This window comes from Mytilus edulis, chromosome 10 (assembly GCF_963676685.1).
Source record: "Mytilus edulis chromosome 10, xbMytEdul2.2, whole genome shotgun sequence".
Classification (NCBI taxonomy): domain Eukaryota; kingdom Metazoa; phylum Mollusca; class Bivalvia; order Mytilida; family Mytilidae; genus Mytilus; species Mytilus edulis.
Window position 1 is genome coordinate 32,225,857 of NC_092353.1, and position 23,213 is coordinate 32,249,069.

The 23,213-nt window shown below is 32.1% G+C and overlaps 2 protein-coding genes across 3 annotated transcripts in view; both read right to left on the reverse strand.

Moving 5' to 3' along the window:
• Positions 1-2,881: 2,881 nt before the first annotated feature.
• LOC139490911 (uncharacterized) lies at positions 2,882-13,767 on the reverse strand. Its single transcript, XM_071278049.1, has 5 exons — positions 13,661-13,767; positions 11,704-11,824; positions 10,311-10,744; positions 9,621-9,789; positions 2,882-7,671 (listed from the first exon to the last, which is right to left on the reverse strand). The coding sequence occupies exons 2-5, from the start codon at positions 11,798-11,800 to the stop codon at positions 3,611-3,613; spliced, it is 4,761 nt and encodes a 1,586-aa protein (XP_071134150.1). The 5' UTR covers positions 11,801-11,824; positions 13,661-13,767; the 3' UTR covers positions 2,882-3,610.
• A 2,001-nt stretch (positions 13,768-15,768) lies between these two features.
• Positions 15,769-23,213, reverse strand: part of LOC139490912 (uncharacterized) — a 43,307-nt gene continuing 35,862 nt past the window's right edge. For both annotated transcript variants that reach the window (XM_071278051.1, XM_071278050.1), the window contains exons 18-23: positions 21,734-21,884; positions 19,512-19,658; positions 19,141-19,347; positions 17,950-18,165; positions 16,546-16,659; positions 15,769-15,966 (exon numbers count right to left, since the gene is read on the reverse strand). In XM_071278051.1, the coding sequence (XP_071134152.1) occupies positions 15,845-15,966; positions 16,546-16,659; positions 17,950-18,165; positions 19,141-19,347; positions 19,512-19,658; positions 21,734-21,884 (957 nt within the window). In that variant the 3' untranslated portion in view covers positions 15,769-15,844. The remainder of the gene's footprint in view (positions 15,967-16,545; positions 16,660-17,949; positions 18,166-19,140; positions 19,348-19,511; positions 19,659-21,733; positions 21,885-23,213) is intronic.

Genomic DNA, 23,213 nt, shown 5'->3' on the forward strand with positions numbered 1-23,213 from the left:
AAAACATAATCATCATAATGTTTGCATTATCTAGTTAAAGCAATAAAAAAATCAAACGACAAATATTTTGAAAGACAAGGAAACTAAATCTTTATGATTTTTTTTTAACTCTTTTACAAAAATGTATGTAAAGCTATTGTTCACTATAGTCACGTACATAAACATATCACAGCGTATTCACCCCCGACACTGAATTGTCATAACTCGTAATATATTTATGTAATTTTGTAAAATTTACTAATATCCCTAAAATTAATGATTTTGTAAGGTTTGGAAAGATCCTTGATATAAGTGGTTTTGTAAAATTACTATCAGTTTAAGTGTTTCTATACCCCTGATATTGTTGCATTGTGGTTCACCTTTGTTTAACTTCGGTGTTTCTATTGTTTATTTGTTTTCCTCTTATAGTTGATGTTCTTCCCTCTGTAACGTTTAAGTTTGTAACCCGATTTTTTTCTCTAAGTCGATTAATAATTTTTGTGAACTACTGCCTTTATATTTATATGTTATTTTAATTTGACCTGTTGATACAATTTGTTTTACTTTTTTGTTTTTGAATGTCAACTTATTTAGTGTTATATCTCGTCTCTCTATTTTTAATATTTACTAATGTTTTGTATGACTATAAATTTTCATTTCTGTTCTCGTATTATGAACAACGAAATTATTTATTTAGTAAAACATATTTCCGTTCTCCATTACTGGATACCTAAGAACAAATTTATTTTCATTTACCTGTGAACATTATTTTATTTGCAGTCATTTTTATGGTTATTCTGATTTCCATTTAAATTGATATTTTATAGTGTGTCTTATGTAGACGAAACGCGCGTCTAGCGTACTAAATTATAATCCTGGTACTTTTGATAACTATTTCTATGTTTTGATGTTGCACTTTTGTTTTAGGTACGGGTGCGGGTTGTTACATATTTGAACGTTTTAACGAGAGGCATTTGTTTACACCTGTCCTAAGCCAGGAACCTGATGTCCAATGCATGATTACCGTTTGTTGATGTGGTTCAAAAGTGTTTTTATGGCACCCTCAACGGAGTTGGGGTGACGTATTGTTATTCTACGTTTCTTTTTTTTTTCTTATTATTATGTCACCCTGACGGAGGTCGGGTGACATATTGTTATTGTACGATTCTTTTTTTCTTATTATTCTTATTCCGCACTTTTTGTCCAGCTTAGTTCTTGGAACTGAATGGACCAATGTTGATGGAACTATAACATAATGTTAATCACCATGTGTAGTTTTGCATCTGACTTTGGAATTAAAAAAATGGCTGCCATTGCCATGGAAACAGCAAAAATGTGAAAAATTGAAATGTGTTCCAATTTATATGAAACTTCTATGATATTAAGAGACTCATGCACACTTGAACATGGTACATTTTTTTTTCAACTGGGGGGTCTCTAGACATAATTTGAGGGGGGTGAATTTTTCATGGAACATTCCAGAACATAACTGTTAAATTTATTCTTGAGACATTAAATGGTATATAATTATGGAGAGAACAATTTGTAGCAGAAGTTAGACTTTGGAATTTTCAAAATGGCCGCCGTTACCATGGAAACAGCAAAAATATGAAAAACTAAAAAATGCTTCAAATTTAATGAAACTTAAAACAAATGTTGCCTAGCTAATGTAGACTTGAGTTTTGAGTTTGGAATTTTCAAAATGGCTGCCGTTGCCATGGAAACGGCACAATTGTTGAAAACAGAAAAAACGTACATAAAGCTAAGAAAACTGACAGAAAGATCTTTTGTTATGGATATATCTGCATTTACTGATGGAACATTTCGAAATGGCTGCCGTTTAGTGGCAATTTGGGAACCAGGGTGACATCCGCTATTGCTTGCAATGGCAATTCTAGTTTTTATTATTTTTCTTCCACACATTTTGTCCAGGAGTTTTATGGAAATCCATTGCACCAAAGTTGATGGAACTCTTTTATATTAAGGACCCTTAGGTGAAGAGTTGCAAGCTCCATGGAATGGTTCAAGATGGCTGCCGTTTCCATGGAAACTGCAAAAATGTGAAAAATTTTCAAAATTCAAAATTCTTCATTATAAGACCCAAGTGGATGAAACTTTGTGGAAGTGTTACCTGATATGCCTAGATGTGCATGCAATATCAAGAGGTTCCAAAATGGCCGCCATTGTCATGGAAACAGGGCGAAAGTTTAACATTGACCATATGGGAAAACACATACAAGCTACATTTTCTTGAAGAATATAGCATCAATCCCAATGAAACTTTATAGATATGTAACATGGCATGTACCAATGTTGGACCTGTCTTTGGAATTTTGGAAATGGTAACTGTTACCATGGAAACAGCAAAAATTTCAAAAATTTCAAAATGCTCCAAAGGAGATGAAATTTTACAACAATGTTAATAAACATGTGTAAAAGCGCTCTTTGACTTTGGATTTTTCAAAATGGCTGCCGCTCACCTGGCAATGGGGGAAGGGTGCCATCCGTTATTGCTAGCAATTACAAATCTAGTTTTACTTCTTTTTTTTATATATCGAGTAGAACGTTGATTCTACCGTTTGAATGGTTTAACACATGTAATTTGAGGCCCTTTATATTTTGCTGTTCGGTGTGAGCTAAGGTTCCGTTTTGAAGACCGTACTTTGGCAAGCATACCGCATCTTCTTTTTTTATATTTGATCTATGATTGTTTACCTTTACAAATTGTGACTTGGATAGAGAGTTGTTTCATTGCTCCTCAAACCACATCTTTTATTATCTAATTAAAGAAATTCATAAATCAAAAACTTGGTTCAATTTATACAGAGGGTACATGAAAGGAAGTTTTACATTTTTTCATTTCAACATTTCATCAAATCAGTGACATTTATATAACACAAGCTTTTTTTCCCTCAATTTTAATAATAAACAATTACACATTACTATATGTTTGAAAAGTAATTTCATAAACAGTACATGCATTTGGATCTTTGTAGATCAACCTTATGTGTATTTTATTGGTATGTTTTTGCTATTAAAACACCTTTTTCTCAGACAACAGATTTATCAGGCGAATAATAATGAATAATCTGATTATTAGAAAAACATTATAGTATTAAACGCCTATTTTAAGGAATTAATTGGTGCATAAACTATAAATTTTCACTCACAAAGGACTTTTATGCTATGTTTGTGAGTGACTTTTTAAAAATTGGTGACAAGGAATTTAATGTCCACCCTATTTCACACATACACATGTAAACTGTCTATTTGTGTAAATGAATTGACCTTGCGAATGAACATATCTTTTTGTTAACACAATAAAATGTACTTCATAAAATTTGCTATCTAAAAAAACACTATGAATGTATTGTGTTTAAATTTAACGATGAACGCGAAGTGAAAACATTTTTTTTTACGTCGAGGCGGTTTCTGTTATTATCTCCGCCACCTTGTTTACATTCGTTACAGAAAGAAGTTCGTCCAACGTCGTCTATCGAAAAAAAAAAATAACGTCAAGATCCATTACCGGAAGCCCTCTCGATTAATCATATGAACGTTTTCCTTTATATTCAAATCATATAAAAAATATTTTTCTTCCTGAATTTATTGTCTTATCCTATTACATATGTCACGATTTTTGAAACGGAGGAAGGTTATCCGTATAAAAACAAAGAGTTTCCCCTTTATTTTTGAATGATGCCCAACAAAATATTTTCTTCACTGTGAATTTTTCACCTGTAAGTACTCCGCATTCCATACAAAGATGATACAAAGTAGGGTTTGAAAACTGGATGTCAAGTGAAAGAGTTTGGTCATAAGCAAATATTTTGTTGTTTGGATCATAGTAGTCATATTCCTTTCCAGAGTGAATCTTTACTATAAAACGTTTGCAACTATTCCTGTCTGGGGGTGTTCCTTCCAAAAATCCTTCGAGTTTTGGCTTAAATGTGCTGATGTAAATCTGGTTCGGTCCTCGTATTTCTGGAGGTTCATTTTGATTATGTGGTTCTGTTTCTGTGATCTTCACATTAACAACATATGCATTATTCAGAAGCTTACACATATGTTTATGTCGCGACCAATGTATAGATTGACAATTCTTAGAACAGTATGTTGCTTTTTTGCATTTTGAGCATGATTTCAAATTGTGTGATACTTGACGACAAAAACTGCAAACTTCTACTAGTCGAACTATATCATTTGGATGCTGTGTCCCTTTTTCATTGTTTTCTTGGTAGTTGTTGCTAGTAATAATTGGTGGTTGTGAACATCTTAAAACTTCACCTTTCCCTAAACATTGATGAGGTTTAGTTGCCTGTAGTTTGTTACGAAAAATGTTTCCTTTATTCAATATATAAATACCTGGACCGATATGATCTCTAATGTTGTTCTCGTCAATTATTACGGAAGCTGTAAAGTTGTGGCCGATTCTAATTCCACCACATTTGTTATCAAATATTTCGTTCTTCATAATATAGGCAGAAGATCGCAACTTCACCATCATGCCCCCAAAAAAGTTTGAAAAAATTCTGTTTCCTTTTACTTCAAAAATACCTCCATCACACGACACGCCACAGAGACCATTTCCTCTAATAGTGTTATTAATAATTTCAGCTCTAGATGCACCCTCTTCTTCCGTTTCTGCCCATGTAATTGATGTTATAAATCCGCCACTCCGTATGCCTTCTGCTCCATTTGCCTGAATTATATTTCCACAAATGTAACCATAACCATTAGGCCCAATAGCAACACCATGATACTGATTTTCAGAAATAATATTTTTAATCACTTTAATAGCGCCTCCATCTCTAGCTTCAACACCCATTTGTCTCATATTCTTCACGATAGAGTTTTTTATTTCTATGAAAGAACCTTTTCCATGTGACAAAACACCACCCCCTCCACATCTCTTTAACACACATGAGTCTATGTGCGCAATACCTCCAGCGTATACTCCTACTCCTGCATAACCGAGCTGACCTAAATATAGAAACCCAGAAACCATCTTTTTTTCTTGATAGACTTGTGAACATGCCATTCGATTAATACAACCTAAATTTCCTGTGCATTTTGGAAAAGCCTCACACCCTTTTTTCCCGTTTGAAAATTTACATCTATAAAATCTTGCTGTAGAATGCGTTTTAACTGTGATCTGGTTTCCTGAAATAAAATTAATATTTTCAAAATATGCGTTTATCGTTTGTTCAGGTTCACAATCTGTTGTGTACATAAATTTGGGTATACGAATAATATGAAAACCTGGACCTGTGTCAAATTTAACACCATCTTCTATTGCAATCACCTGGATGCTTTTTGTAGTGATAATTTTCCTTGTGAATACATAAAGTCCTTTCCGCACTAGTAACGTAGTAAGTTGTCTTTCTGGTACGGACGTGAGTTCATGTTGTAAACAATCGAGTCTGTCAACAATTTTATAATTAATTGTTGGACAATTAGTTGTCATGTTGTACTCGAGTAGACATGGTGAATAATTATACGATTTTTGACATCCTTTCAAGTTATCAGATGAAATTCTAATATACCTATACGCACAAGTCAAGGCAAGTCCAGAGTCTCTGATTCTGTCTAAGTATCTTTTTGAGAAAAATTTGTCAAGATGTTCAAAAGGATAGTACGGACGCATGCTTTCAATGTAATACCGAAATGTATCTGAATACATTTTCACCTTGAATTTTTCGTTTCCAACTGTTCTCAAAGTATCAACCTCTGAAATTATGACAGATTTATTGTCAGGGATGTCTTTGTTTTCTACAGGTAAAACAGAAACTAAACATTCTGAGATTATTTCCCTATCCTTTTGTTGTAGCGGTATTTTTATTCTCGTAAGATCATTGTACATATTTTCATCCACTGTCAAAGTTGTCATTATTCGTACCATAAGCTCCTGGTCTGCAAGTGCAAGTGCCTGTCGTTGATGAATATTGTGATATAATGCTGTTGTCTGTAATATCTTTAGCATCTCTGTATTATAAAAAAGTTGGTACTGTAGATTCTCGTTTTTCTTCATATCTGATACAAAATCTTTTATTGTGTTTGCATTGGCTGCAAACTTTCCCCACTTAACAAGCGATCCCCGTTTAACTGCGTTTCCGTTTTTGTCGTACAAAGCATTAACTGGGGATGGACTTGAATCTAATGCCCTTTTTACCATACGAATTGAATGTTGAAGAATAAGAAAACGATGTTGGACGTTCATGTTATCTCTTATTACCTCCTGAACTAACCTATGAACAGAAAGAGATGTACCATGTAAACGCTGAAATAAAGAGAATCTTGTCAAAATTTCAATGATCTGGTTGCATCCCATTTCATCATCAAGTACGTCAACCAGATTTTTATCATCCACAAGTGGACTTCCGATATTTATAAGTTCTTTAGGAATGTCATCAGCGAACCCATATGATGCAATTTCCATTATGGTTACAGCAGCTTTACCCAGGCCTTCATTCTCCGATTGCCTAGTTATGTAATCAAAGTTCATTTCCCAAGTTGTTGCTATCGCTAGTCTAGACTTGTTGATTTTCATTAATGATGGCGCTGCTTTTAATAATTTCAATCGTTTCTTTTTGAATTTGCTTACGTAGTCACTAAAGGAACATTTAATGCTTTTTATGTGTGCAGCTGCTTGTTCTAGTGCTAATGGCAATCCGCCAAGCTCTTCTACTAATGAAATTACGGTATCGTCATCGTTATTACAATTCATTCCTGTTCTGCGCCTTAGAAAATCTAATCCTTCTAGTGTTTCAAATACACTCAGACAGATGCAGCTTTCCGACAAAACAGCCATTGACTCTTCAATTTCAGAGGGTTCACGTCGGCTTGTTATAATGATGTGTCCACGAGTATTCTGTTTCCATGTACCTATCAATAGTTCTTTGGTGCTGTCAGAAATATATTCATCATCTACATTATCAACAACTAAAAGCCATCTATCCAAACAAGCAAACCATTTGAGAGTTTTCTTAAAGGTTTCTCGAAAATCTTGTCCAGTTGTATTTATATCAATTGCTAATGTTGTAAAAGAATCTTCTAGTGTATGTTGCGTCTCAGCTGACATCCAAAAAATACCGGCCGGGTAGAACTTCTGCGACTGCCATGCATATTCAATAGCAAGCGTTGTTTTTCCACAACCACCTAAACCACATATTACTAAATTGTAATTACTATTACAGTTTTTGTTACAGCTGTCTTTAATTTTACACAATTCCGTTTCTCGAGCAACAAATGATTTTGATCGATTGGGTGGATAAAAGAAAGTTTTCCCGCTAGGTTCAGACATCGGCATATACTTGTTGTTTATGCCATCCTTTATGTCAGTCTTAATTTGCGAAATATCTTCTTTTATCTTCAAATGTTCGTTTTCTAGTTTGGATACTCTTTTGTTAGTGTTTTCAAACGCCAATGTTCTATCGTATAAAACTGTAACGTCATCTTGTATGGTATCGAGTAACATTTCTTGTTTATTTTGTTTGGCAGCAATATCATCGATATGACTACATGCTAGCATTATTTCACCATTAACTTTGAACAAAGCATCATACACCTTTATAAATTTTTTGTCCACACCAGATTTCATTTTCAAAGAATAATCAGCTAGAGCACGTGTTTGTTGTCTAATTTCTTTTACAAATTGCTGGGTGACTGCATATCCTTGTAGAAACCGAAATCCTGATAATAAACAAAAAAAATCATTCATATTTCACCAAAATTCATGCCGTATTTATCAAAATTAAGTATTATTCAAGAGCGAGAAAACTGTGTTTTTTTCTGTAAACATTGTATTTAAAGGTATTTAACTCAGACTCCATATTGACAGAAAAAGTCTACGCATATCAAGCAATGTTACCATATTCAAATAAAATCTTTGAAAGGAATACTAAAGCATTAAGGGAAAAGCAATAGTAGTTTAAGATTTTCAAATTTTGTAATCATTGACAAAAAAGGGAGTTTTTTTCCCTGTTTTCTGATTTAATTGATTAATCAAATATAACAGCGAAAACTTAGAAAATGTAGAAAAATCAAGGACCACTTAAAAATATGTAAGGTTTAGTTTGTGTGACTTACAACTATTCAGTAAATAGCTGGCTATTGATATATTATCAAATAATATCGAGCCATTTAAAATGAGATTCATCTGAGTTTTTATTGAAACCACGAATTATTTTCAGTTGACATCACATATTCTATTTCTAGTTTATTGTTGTTGAGACGGGTATATGTGCGGATTCAACCTTGTTTTCAAATAAAAAAGAAATAATTTGGCATTGCTTTTCTCTGTCCAATAATTATTCTAGTAAGTTTATTAACTATCAAGGAAATTGTAATGACATAAAATATGTAACGAAATTCTTTATTGTAACCTAGAGATCAATAGGGAAAGTGATGATTTTATTATAAGGTAGTGATGTTAAAAGAGTTTAAAAATCACAAATTGCAACAAGATGATTTCTACTGAGCATGAATGTAGCACTTAACACCCAAAGCATCATAAAAATCGCAATCTGAAATAAATAATAAAAAAAATAGGCACATGTCTATCTGCAATGCAGACATATTTTTGATATTTGGGAAACATATACAAAGGAAAATATTATGCTCTGGAGTCAATATTGAGAGATGTAAATTAAAAACTATTGCTAAAGAAGAGGGAATTGAAATGAAATAAATGATCTTATACATGTAATCACATTTTAAATTATTTGACTATAGCAGTCACATTACATTCGAAATGCTACTCCGCAAGAATTATTTATTGTGTCAAAAAAGAAAATAGAAAGGCAGTCGAGCATGCCAACTCGATGAAGTTAAAGTCGTCTGCTATATTTCTCACTGCGTGTTTAAGGTCATATTACCACGATATTAATGTGTCTTGTAGTTGTAACAGCATTACCTACAATGTACATCTTTATGTAAATTCAAAATTTCATTTATTTTGTATGTATTATGAATGTATTATGTATGTACTCTCTACAACAGTTTACTTTGGCTATTCCAACTTTTGATTCAGGAAGCCTGAAGCGTATCTTGTAACGATTATAGTCGAAAACTAGGTTAAACCAATGAAGAAGTAAAAATACTCATATTTTTCTAAGGATCGTTGTTTTTCCCTTCTAACTCACGAAAGTGGAGATGTACATTTGTAGTTGGAGTGATTGTTGGTGTTTATAGCCATTTTCAGTTTAACACTCCTTCGTTTATCACGGTGGTAAGATTGTATTGGCTGTAAAGAGCCGAGGTGCCATGATATAGTCACCGACTTTCGGGAGACAAACGAGAAACTTTTTCTTTAAGATCGGAGTAAACTATACAGATTGAAGTTCAGGTAGTTATTTATCATTAAAGTTCTTGAAAATTCTTAAAAAATGAAAAAGAAAATCAATAAACTTCTATGACATCTATTTATTTTGATACTAGCTACATTTATGAATCTTTATATGAAATTAAAGATTTGATGATTTAGTTCTTACGTTAAACAATAGTATATAGTACTACAATCATTATATGATATATTAAATGTTGTAAAACTATTCTAATTTTAAACAAAAACAACTTTGAATTACAAACTTTTGAATCAAAATAACGTCGAATATTTGTAATGCAATTAAATGTAAAATTACCATTTTCCTCCCATTTGTTTAATTCTGCTAATATGCCTGCTTCATCTGCTGTATTTAGCTGAAGACATATGACTAGCTGATTTAACAACTTGAATGCTGTTTGATATTTGAGTGAGTCCCATTCATCAAAGTTGCAATGTGCCCATGAGTTCCGCACATCTGAACGAACCTTAAATACATTTATTTAAGTAAGTCACATTATCTTGAATTATTTAACTATTATTTTAAGTACAAAGATTGTTTGTTTTAAATTTTGTATTTTCATTTTGATTAGTTTTGATAAAATACATGTAATTTCTCTCCTGATCGACGTGGAAACTTGTTCTAAAGCTTGGCAGTTACATCATTAGAGAAAATGATGTTTTGTTTGAAATACAATAGAGAAGCATACATTTGTTTAAAAGATACTATACTGCGGTGTTATATATAAACCATCTTAAACTTGCAGTAATTAAGTGATCGAATTTTGTTTCGTGTTGAAGGCCTTAGTTGTGAATATACAGAATAGCAGGAAACACGCTGATCCATTGGTTTTTTATTGTTTATATTGCATGTCCTGACTTCGCGTCATAGATGGCTACCCCATACTTTTGGTTCTTTTATGATGATCATGACGTTGTTGAGCTTGTGTGTTGGAAAATTGACCCTAATTAAGAAAAAGGACACAATTCTTCACTTAGAATGACATACCTTCGATGCAACATTCTGCACTGTCTGTGGAAACTTATCAATGTTTATGATAATCCCAAGGAGCGCCGATAAGTCACATGTGTCATCTAAAGCCGTGTACTGGGCCATAAAAGTGTTCAAGAATAACTTTGAGAACTCTACATGATTGGTCACTTTGTAATCGTATTTACTAACATCTGGTTTTCTACGAACTCGTGGCATTAAACTATTGTTGTTTATAGCTTCATAAATCAGTTCTCTTCCTGAAGTCGGGCATATTCTAAGTTGCTTTGGATATGTTTGTGTTTGAATTCCATGCGTTTGTTGTAATGAATTGTACAAGTTGCTTACAACTGGTTCGATATATTTTCGCAGTGTTGGAGATAAAACAGAGTGAATACCAATACCAATAATCAACCATCTTTTATGATGGTCCTCAAGATCAGCATTGATAACTGCAAGGTAAAATTGATATATATTATATTCATATAAAAATACCTCACATAATAAAGTAAATGAAAATAACTCTGTACTGTGATAGATAGAAGATTGCTTTAACAAATTGCGTTTTTTTTATTCGTTATCAGTTTTAAAAATAATTTTGATAATGACATGTGACAATATCTTTATTCAGTATAATAGGTATGAGTCAAAAATTTCAATACAGATTTTTAACATATCTAGTTGTAATATATTCAAACAAAATGTAAAATAGACGGACAAGTTTGTATGTATTTTTTTTAACAAAATATTTGAAAAAACAGGGCAAAATAAAGCCTTGGGCCTTTCAAAGTGGAGAAAATGCTGCCCTAGTAACGGTTTAAGTTTTTATGGTTAGAACTGTTTACAAATATACGACAAGGAAACATATTTTATAAAAAAAATTGTAAATGAATTCTACAAGAGTTGTGATTTTATGACATAGTTATGTCATATTATTCGAGTTTTTCAGTAAAAACTGAGTAAAATGCTAAATTGATGCAATTGTCCAATCATGTTTTATTTATTGAAACTTAGTATGCGTGCACAACCCAAAATAATAAACAAATATGATACTATACTAATTATAGGTATTTATCTACTCTCATTAAGTTGTTTCTTTGGTGCGCACATTGTTTTCCATCGAAAAACCTACTTAAAAGTTAAAGGAAAACTAAGAAAAATCAACAATCTTGACATCAACAAATTTAATGTTGTCATGGTCTACTGTCACTTTTGACGATGTATTCGATGATTTTTGTAAGTTTCTGATGAATTTATTCTCAACTTGTCGATTTAGGGGATGACGTATGGTAAGGATACTTTCCACAATGTCCGTTTCCTTACTTTTTTTATCTACGCTTTCTCCTCCTCAAATATTTTTCTCTAATATTTGTCAATTTAATGGTTTCCATTTCCTTAAGAGCAAACCTACCAGGAGTATGTGGTCCAGATTCAAATATTTCAGTTATTTCTATATTTAACTCCTCCGTTCCATCCTCCTCGCATTCATAATTTGTGTTACTTGCCATATCTGTTTATTCTATGTTGAATAACTAAAATTCAAAACACTTTTTGTATTGTAACAATTATAAGCGCAAGATAAGAAAACTGATGATTCAATTTCAAATATTGCTACCAAAACGTGTCCAATTTACAAATAGCGTTAGGTTAAAATTATCTTTGTACTAGTTGATAATTTGTTTCACATACTGTGAGACTAGCAACTAGGAATTATCGGTAGCAAAACATAAATAAACTCATCATAGATACCAGGATTAAAATTTTATATATACGCCAGACGCGCGTTTGGTCTACACAAGACTCATCAGTGACGCTCGAATTAAAAAATGTTTAAAAGGCGTAATGAAGTGTGAAGTTGAAGAGCATTGAGGACCAAAAAGTCCTAAAAGTTTTACCAAATACATCTAAGGTTATCTATTCCTGAGGTAGAAAAGCCTCAGTATTTCAAAAATTATAAGTTTTGTTAACAGTAAATTTATTATTATGAACATAACAATAATAACTCAAGTCAACACAGAAGTGCTGACTACTGGACTGGTGATACCCTCGGGGAAATAAATATTCACCAGTTGTGGCATCGACCCAGTGGTTGTAAATAAACTCTGTACCATTGTTAAGTTGGTTTAAATTTAAAAAAAAGTATTGTCACTTTAAAGTGTCATGTACCGGCTCTATCAGCAGATAAAAAATATTCTTTAATACATGTTCTCATCCTATGTATTAGATCACAAACTTTTTATTATGGTTACCATAATGCCTCTATTTGTATAATTAGTTATCAAAAGTACCAGGATTATAATTTTATACGCCAGACGCACGTTTCGTCTACATAAGACTCATCAGTGACGCTCAGATCAAAATAGTTAAAAAGCCAAATAAATACAAAGTTGAAGAGCATTGAGGATCAAAAATTCCTAAACATTGTGCCAAATATGGCTAAGGTAATCTACTCCTGGGGTAAGAAAATCCTTAGTTTTTCGAAAAATTCAAAGTTTTGTAAAGAGAAAATTTATAAAAATGACCATATAATTGATATTCATGTCAACACCAAGGTGCTGACTACCGGGCTGGTGATACCCTCGGGGACGAAACGTCCACCAGCAGTGGCATCGACCCAGTGGTGTAAATAGTTATCAAAAGTACCAGGATTATAATTTTATACGCCAGACGCACGTTTCGTCTTCATAAGACTCATCAGTGACGCTCAGATCAAAATAGTTAAAAAGCCAAATAAATACAAAGTTGAAGAGCATTGAGGATAAAAAATTCCTAAAAGTTGTGCCAAATATGGCTAAGGTAATCTACTCCTGGGGTAAGAAAATCGTATAAACTAGCGACAAATGTCTAGTATAATGTATATTACTATGTCGAATTGTATGCATAATGTTGACAGGTTTGTATGTTTTCTCTTTTTCCTTTATAAAAGCGTTTAAGTCTGAAATAATAAAGCTGTTCATCCTTCATAATATCCAGAATCCTATAATTGCTTGAGATACTTAAGATGATATAATACACAAAACATAATACTACACTTTCTATTTATTAGTCTATAGTTACAAGCTTCTATTCAATAAACGGAAATATTCTCTAATCAAACTCTATTACAAATGTGAACTAAATGGTCAGACAACGTCCTTTGTTTTGTTTACTTTATACATCGCATTGGCCAACACATTTGACTTTTTGCAGATACAGTTGTTAACGACAGGAACCTGTGCTGTTTACATTCATCAATTTTATTGCAAAACACACACAAATTTCAATATACATATTTCCTAAAGACAGGTATTTGCAAATATATAATCAGAAAGAAATACACGAATGTCTGTAGAAGCAAAAGTGTAGACACACGAATAAAGATAGCTTACCCAAAAGTCTTTCATATCTCCAATGTACCTAAATTTGCAATACTAAACACACTGTTCCGGAGCATTACAAAATCAATTACTAGCATTCATTTTGAAAATAGTTTAATGACGTAATGTTATTTAAAAAAGAACCCTTTATACAAAGGTTTTTATCTGTTAAGATTTAATAACATAAAAGAACTTATTCATATCAATACTGCTATTAAACAAATTGCTTATTACAAATTATTCCTACTTCTTCATTTGCAATTTTTAGATAATACCTTTCTTCTGGTGATATCGACATCGTTCTCTCATTTGAAAAGAAAGACCTCGTGCACACATTTAAAAAACACACAAACTTTTCCTTCACTATTTTGTCCAAAAAAAATAAAGCAATAATTTAAAAAGTTTCATTATTTTTTATTTTCTTAATTTTCGTAGATAGGTGTACATAAATTAGTCAAGATTCATGAAAACCAAAAGAAAATAACGAAAAAGTTGACTGAGATTGGATCATCGGTATATAGCTATAGTAGAGTGAACATTAACTATATACAAACAATAGAGGTAAACCGGAGTTCGATTACATGTAATAAAAAATATATGTATGTAAGATTGAATGAACAAATGATCAATTGCTTTGTAAGAAAACTATAAGCATGACATGCATATCAAGGTGATTTAAACCTATTGATAAAACACAATACCGTCTTTGTCGATAGTTTTTGTATGATTTGAACACCGTTGTATACTGTAAATGTATTTTACCAAAATAATACCTGAATTAAAGGGATTTGTGTATTGCTGTGTCAACGTTATTGTAAAAAAATGTAATGGAGGATGTACGTCTAACGACAACAGTCGGAACAGGGGTTCGGTTATTGGATGCAATTCTAGCTCTTCTGGTCAACAAAAGTAAAACATAAAAAAATAAGAACTCCAAGGAAAATTAAAAACGGAAAGTCCATTATCAAATGACAAAATCAAAAGCTCAAACACATCAAACGAATAGAAAACAACTGTCATAGATGTATTTTCTTATGAAAGTAGCATATAACTTATATGGAGTTATTTTTATCATTTGATTGCCAGCACAGTCGTAAATTGTTCAAATATCTTTACTGATTAAATCTAAACTAAACTCAACTTTCTCCATTTATAAATATTTTTTGTTTAAATTATTTCTGTTAGGTCTTTTACATTTTTGAACACATTTACTTGTTTACTTTCAAAGTACGGTATATGTTCTGATTTAGTAATGATAGTTTAGGTTGTTGTACAGAGACAATGAACAATGTCATATTAACGTTGGTGCTATTTATTATACACAGTGTTGCATCATTGACTTGAAACTGTAACCAATTTGTAAACACCTGGTTATGTAGCAGTTCTTAATTCAAACAACATATGTGTATGTTAGGTATATTTGTGTCACGTGCGAACTTTTTTTCCAAGGATTTGATAGTAGTCGAGGATGTGCTTACATTTCCGAAGCACCTGAGTCATTCACCAGTACTGGCTGGGTTCATTTTGCTCAGACTCGAGGTTTTCTGTTAAGCTTCATTGGTATTGTTTATATTTATAAACGTGGAAGGTTTTACTGTGTATGCTGTAATGTACCTTATATTTGCTATTGGGAACAGTGCAAAAGTGAAGATGAAACGTAAATGTGCATGTAAAATGGTGTATTAGAAACATGGTAAATGAAATTGAAGGCGCGTTTGAATAGATGTTTAATTCATTTCTTCCAAACACGATCGTAAAAGAAAAAAGCAAAATGCCGAGCTACAATATAAGGATATAATCAAGACGTTCTCAAAAGCCTAAATCGCTTACCTGGAAAAAGAAATCTAACATTTTTATATTTTTTTTTTCTTTATAACTAAGTTCTGTTTGATTATTTAGTGGAATTTAAAAATATATTTTTGATGATCAAACGTATCCAGAGATGGTTGCAATACCTTATTTTTTTTTATCTATTAGAATCTAGCTATAGCAATGAGTTTTGTGTAGATTTTGTGATATTATTGTTTTTATTAAACATTGATTTGTTACCAGTTGAAGATGCAATTGAGAATTATAGAATTGGAAATTAAGAAATGTGTCAGAAAAATATTTACAAGATCTGTTATAAACATGCATTTAATCATAAAACAACAAATACTACATGAAAATTGTAATTTAATGAACGTGTTTATCTCTTCATGGGTAGCTATGTCTTTTCCCTACTGGTCTAAAGTATGCTGTCACCTTATATTCCAGATGACTACCACATTGTCTCCAGAAATATTCTGCTCGAGAAAAGCAACTTTCTATATCATCATCTAAAATAAGAGATTACATTAGAAGGTTGAACTTGACAATTACTAAAATTAAAAAAAACCTTGTTGTCATACACGTTACATCAATTATGGAGAAAAAAATAAAAAGTAAAATCACAAAAAAACTGAACTCCAAGGAAAATGTATTGATTTATTCCTGCAACGCACTAACAGCACTGGTAGTGAATCTTATAATACTTCTTTGTAGAACACACTGAATTGGTCTGTAGAAGGAGAGTAGTTACAATGTTAAACTGCTACTAAATACGAAATGTCTCACAGCTTGGGTTATTCAATAATTTTGCATTATGAAACCACATGCAAACTAAATGCATGCAGTATCTAACTTATATTTCATTTGGTCTCTTGTGGAGGGCTGTCTCATTGGCAATAATACCACATCTTCTTATTTATATATTAATTGTATTCCTAGTATATATCAACATTGTGGTAAACATATAACATTCTATCAGTTTTGTTTATATTCATTGGTCTTTATATTTAAAAACAGTATGCGTTGACAATTGTGTATTTTATCTCGAAGGAATTTTATTCAAAACTTTACATGCTAATGTAATTTACCTGTCATGAGATTTGCAGCTCCAAATCCATCATAAAACATGTGGTTCAGTGAGTTGTCAGCCGGACATTTCTCTGGTTTAATCCAGCATCCCTTTCCAGCTACCCTTATATGGCCTTATCAATGAAAAATATTATAATTTGATATTTCTATGTCAAATAAACAAAATGTTGCATATATATATTTACCCTAATGATGTATTTTATCGGCAGGGAATGCGAAGATAAAAGGTATTTGTATCATTTAGAAATTTATAAATGAATACATACTACCGTCCAAACAAATTAAACCTGTCACTTTTCTTCTCAAAAACCCAATGTAGTTTTTTAAATTATTTTTACCTACATGCACCATGCCTACACATACTACATTTCTAAAGAAACCCAACAATTACCTTTATTTTTGTCGAGTCAATTCGGGAAATAATCGTAAATGCTTGGTGAAAAAGAAATCATCTATTCAAACATTGATGAACAGTCATGTCAAATACATATAATTTACAAGCTCACAATGATAATCAAATTTTCTGCAACATATATTATAAGTGATGCATAAACTTATCATACTTTTTCTTGAAAAGGATGGCACATAAATATTATAAAACTTAAATTGCCAAACACTTCAACACTAGGTGATCGTACTATAAGAATGTAAACAGGACCAAGTTGTTGTACCCTAAGCTGGAGTGTATTTTAGCGATATTCTGTAGAAAACATCTATCATAATCTAAAACTTTTTTCTGGAAAAGGAATAAAAAAGTTTTATATCTGAACAACGGGGCGACGTAGGACCATCGACCATGAAATTTCCTAGTATCAATTGCATAGTTTTCGAGAATAACACAAAATCTTGTCTTTTTTTATATTCACTGGTAAGATGAATAAAGCTTTATATATCTAGAATCGTTTCAAAAGCGGTAACCTCATCGAGACTGAAGAAAAAAAATCTCTACCTTGATTGATTCTTTTCAACGTGGTCGATACCTGTGTCGAGGAAACACTGTGGGTATTTGACATGTCTTATATTTTTTAATCGAGGGCGAACAACGAGACCTTTGCAGACGAAATGCGCGGTAGCATACGAAATGTAAATCCTAGTATCTATGATGATTTTTTTTAATTATGTCTCTGAAAGTCTCACAAAACCCTGTCAGGCGGTTCAAGATCAGTTGTGGATACAAGATAAAAAAAAAAAGACGAGCGAAGGAGCAAATGTACAGAAAGGCACAGTTCTTATCACTATATATCTCTCTCACTTGAGACAGCGGTAGTATAGTACAAAATAGATTTAAGAGAGACTTTCTTTTACAAAGTTATAATAATAATTTAATAAAATGTGCAGAACTGTTGTATTATAGATTCACTAGTCATAAAAAGATGGAATTTTTCAAAGATCATTTTGTTTACCTGTAGGTTTATATATACTGGCCAATGGGTATGCCGGATCACTTCCACAATATCTCCACTGTGGTAATGCCCTGGATAAACATGCCGATTCGTCATGAGCACCATTAACATGTTGTTCAGCCCATGAATCTCTAATGAAACCAGAGGCCATCGATTTTACCCTAGGGCATCCATACGTTGCAAAATAACATCCATCGCCGCCAAGTGTCATTGCTCCTACAATAAAATTACACGATTGTAATACTTAAATTGTAACAGAATATACACCGTGTTTTTTCATAAAAGACCCTTTTTGAGAGATCAAAAATGATGGATCCATTTGCCTTTAAGAATTAGTATTTTAGGAAGGAAAAGATCATAAAACAAATATTTGAAATTCTTCAATTTTATATCCATAAAAACAAGATAAATCAACTGTGCATAAATGATAAATATTGTCAATTTACAAGGGTAAAATACATTTCAACCGGAGCACCTGAGATCATTCCAAGTTTTTTGTTGAGTTCATGTTACTGAGTTTTCTATGTTGTGTTTTGTGTACTTTCGTTTGTCTGTAGTTTTTTTCCACTTTAACCATGGCCATATCACTTTATTTTCTACCTAAGAGTTTGAATGTCCTTCTGGTATTCACCACCTCTCTCAAGTCTTCATTTAAAGGTAATTTCAGACATCAGTTAATTACATAGAAAGGGAATCTCTCAAAAATCATCTTTCTTGTAGGTCCGAAATGGATTCGATAATTATATGGCAATGCTTGAGAGATAAACGCAAAAATATGTATAATTATTAAATGAACAACGCTTCAATGCTAAAACTGATGTTTGTCGCACCAAAAAAAAATAAAAAACCCACAGGGTGAAGATAAAAATCATTTCATATGTCTTTCAGAACTTTGTGAAATATGAAAATTCCTTCAAGGAGATTATGTTATCTACAAAACAACGTTAACGGCATAATAATGTCATATTTAAGAATATAAGGCAACCAAGTATAACCATTTGTTGTTTAATAATTGCGTTTTACTTTCATCTGAAGTTCCAAATTGAGTGTCTGTTCAATGACAAAGACAGATTTGTCTTGACATTTCATAGTGAAACGCTGAATTCTGAACTTTTAATGGTGCAGCATTATCGAGTATTTGTGAAGCACTTTTTATAGGACTTTTTTGTTCGATGTGAACATCTGAGTTACCTGTCGGTCCAAATATTACTGCAAAGGATGAACCGTTTCCACACTTTGATCTCATTTCAGAAACTTTGTTGAGGCATATTGTTTCATTTGTTCCTGAGTTATCTACCATTTCCGCTTTTGTGTTGCGATAAAAAGGCATGGACACCGGTCTTTTAGCCTTCTCATATGAAGAATGGTTAGGGCATTTGTCAAATGAAAACCAGCAACCTAGATAACAACAAAGAAACCTATGTTACAAACGAAATACTTTCAAAATTGAAGTTTCCGGAAATCAATTCATCATATGTATGTGTTTAATCTGACATTGACTTTGACTATTTTACTATTAAATATTCGTAACCGAGTAAACTGATTAATATATACAAATGTACCTGTTTTAGAAACATTATATAACGAATTTGGGACGGATCCGTCTGGAAGGTAAATAGGTACAGGTGTTCTGTCCAGGGACTTTAATATGCACGGCCTAGGTGTAGGTGGGACACCTGATAGATACCCTAATGCTGGTTTCGTTATTTCTGAAAACAAAATGAAAACAATAACTTCTAGATTATGGTTTACTAAAAATATAAAGTTATAACATCCCTTATACATGTATTTGGTTTATTTTCTGATTGGCAATACCAGATTTTTTTTTAAGATATGATCCCGAAGCACTAACCGCTGCTGTGAGGATATTATCAGGTACAGCAGCAAAGAAAACAACCCAGTGCTAACAAATGAAAATAACCTTTTATGATATATTTTGAAAGATTACTGGATTTACTTAATGTAGCCAGCTAAGTAAAAAAATACATAGTAAGTTATGAGCTTCATCACTAAATGAACTCTGAAAAAAAATTCCAAATTCATGTAAAGCCATGTGCATCTGAAGGAGTTCAGAATACGTTTCTAAAAATAATTTATCAGTTTATTAAAAGTTATTAACCTGTATGTTAGGTTCTTGGAAAAAGATGAACTTCATCTTAAACAGATCTTGCAGCTCTTCTGAGACGTCTCGTCATTCCAAGAAACCAAGATATTTTTTATAAAGATTCCGTATCAACTTCACAAATAATACATAGTGGTCTTGAAATGTGATTTCTATGTTCATCATATAAATTACGTGTCATAAAGTTCGTTTCATTTGTCTTTGTTAATTTTCAACTTTTACTATTTATTTCAATTTTGGTTCTATTCCTTTTGCGTTACTCGGTATGTTTAGATCCAGTCTTTGTGTTAATGTGTCGTGGTCATGTTTTGTGTATTCTCGTCGATATTCCACTTTGTTTTCTTTGACGACTGGCATACAAGTGAGAGGGTTAGCTCGCTATATAAAGGATGTTTAATGCACCTGTTTCTACGTAAGGGAATATCTGTAACAAGTCAGGAATAAAACAGTTAACTACTTATTTGATGTGTTTGAGCTTGGTATTTGCCATTTTTAATATTTCGAATGTTCATTGGAGTTTGGTATTTTGTTATTTTAATTTCTCATAACCAAAAATGACAGTACAACAAGAAAATTACTGACTGCCTTTTAGTAAAATGACAATGTAACGTGAAGATGACTCCTCATTAAAATAATCTACATTATAAAATTATTTTAATTATTTTCATTTCTAAATATGAACATAGTAAAAATGAAGGACATTAGAGTAAAAATCTATTTCTGGTTTATTCTTTGATAAACTTTTTAGATTTGAGGAAACTATCTGATAAACAATAAAATAAGTTGGAGATCACCTTAAACATTGTTGACTTCCATAAATTTGAACATAAATGAAATCAATTATATAAGATCAATAAAGCAACGGAAATCAACTTTGCATATTTATATGAACGATAATACTTGTAATCTAAATAATAAACTAGATAAGTACTGAAGCATTAACTTCTGAGCTGATGATATACTTGGTGACTAGAGTTAAACAAATATTCCGTTTAAAAAATGTAATGCATACGAAGCGCTTACCATGGTGCACATTTATTCACAACACTCAAATTCTAAACATTAGAGGCATCTGGTGTTTTGAAAACGTGCATTCACAAGCCATATGGCCAAAAGGGACCAACCAGAGTAGCCTTATCCACTAACAGTAACAGTACTAGAAATCTACATTTGTTAGAGAGACAGGATTGAAATGGGGTTTTTTTTTTGCGCCAGACGCTTGTTTCGTCTACAAAAGACGCATCATGCAGTGACGCTCAATTAAAACAAATTTAAAAGGTTAAATAAAGAACGAAGTTGAAGAGCATTGAGCAAACTATTTTTTTTATCGACCTTTTGGTCCGAAACTGACCCGAAAATTTCGAAAATATTTAAAGTTTTAAACTTCTTGTTTTGAATTTAAAATTAAAGTTGTGCCATCTGCAAGCTTGTATATAGTCACCCTTGTGGTATTATCGTCTGCCCAAGTGTTATTAATAGATTTATTGTTACAATGCGCCAATCTTATGTTATCTGACGTTTTCATCCGTAAATGAAACTCGTTTACTTATATTTAAGGTAGCAAATGTGTTAGATTTTTCTTTCTTCAGCCAAAATTCTTTAACGGCTAGTTTCTAAGAATCATTATTAACCTGACGTGCTATGATAAAAAAAAAAACATACTATGACTTGAAGGTCCTATTTGGTATCTAGGTCCAACATCAATTGGTAGTACTGGATTATGAAAACTAGTTATTGCAGCGAAACCCTTCAGGAGACAGATAGGTTTGAAATTTCCATATAAGGGGGCATAAAAGCTGCTTTCGTCAGGAATCTAAAAATTAAATATATATTAAAATTATTTTAAAAAAAAATATCAAGGAAACTTAGTCATGTAATATCTTGACATCTTATTTTATAATACACTTCTTTGTTCCCATACTGAACATATGGCTATTATATAAAAGAAATATCCAAAGCCCTTCCCCTTGCACTCCTATACTTGACAATTTGGTGCTTGATAGAAAGAGGTTTAGTAAAAGACATGTTCACCATAAGCCGATACCGAAACCGATACCGAAACCAAAAATAGAAGTGAGGTAAATTATAAATGTTCATAATGTTAATTAACTCAACCCTTTAATTCCATTTTATTGTTTGAAATTTGAATACACTAGATGGAGAATTACTTCAAAAGTATGAATTATTCAAATACTAAACATTTTTTTTATCCCAGGCATAGATAACTTTAGCCATGTTTGGCACAACTTTTTTGGGGAATTTTTGGTCCTCAATGCTCTTCAACTTTATAATTGTTTGTCTGCTTACTATTTTAATCTGAGCGTCACTGATGAGTATTGTGTAGACGAAACGACCCGTCTGGGGTATCATATTATAAATCTGGTACCTTTGATAAGTATTTAGTTCAAATCATCTATTAACATGAATCTATTAAAAAAAGCAAACTTAAATTCAACCATTTTTGAATACAGTAATGCAGGTATTATACAATTTAAGATGCTGATGCAATTCATGTATGATAAACATAATTTATGAAGCAAGTATCGTCGTAGGGAAAGAGCTGCACATAGTTCTACAATAGGTACAATATTGCTCAGACTATTTCTATAAAGAGAACCTATTACTTTATAAATTGTCAATCGTCTTATGGAATGTTCTACATTAACTCTTCTTGCACGAATCTTTTCATTCAACGTTTGCGATGATCGCGGTTTTTGCAATTTGATTGCGTAGCTTCCTCTCAGAATATGCTATTGCAATATGATGTGCAGATGGATATATGGTATCGCCAAGAAAGTAACAATCACGAGGAAACGATCGCATCCATCAATGTTTAAGTCATTGCGTCATTGTTATGACGTCTGAAACCAGATTTGATGTATCTTATTTTCTTTCCTATATCTATGACTTGCGTAGTAATGCAGTGTATATAACAATGCTCACTATAAAGAATGCCTGTTTTTAGTTTGGCGATTTATTCTTTGAGAGGTCCCATCAACAGATCCAAATACCTTTTCCAATTCTAGGAAATCACATTTCATAGATTCCCATTCTTCAGCTGAAGGCCATGTCATCATTAATCTAGTTGCTTGATGAATAATTTCATGGATAGCTTTAGGAATTAAAGTTTTGCTTACTTCAA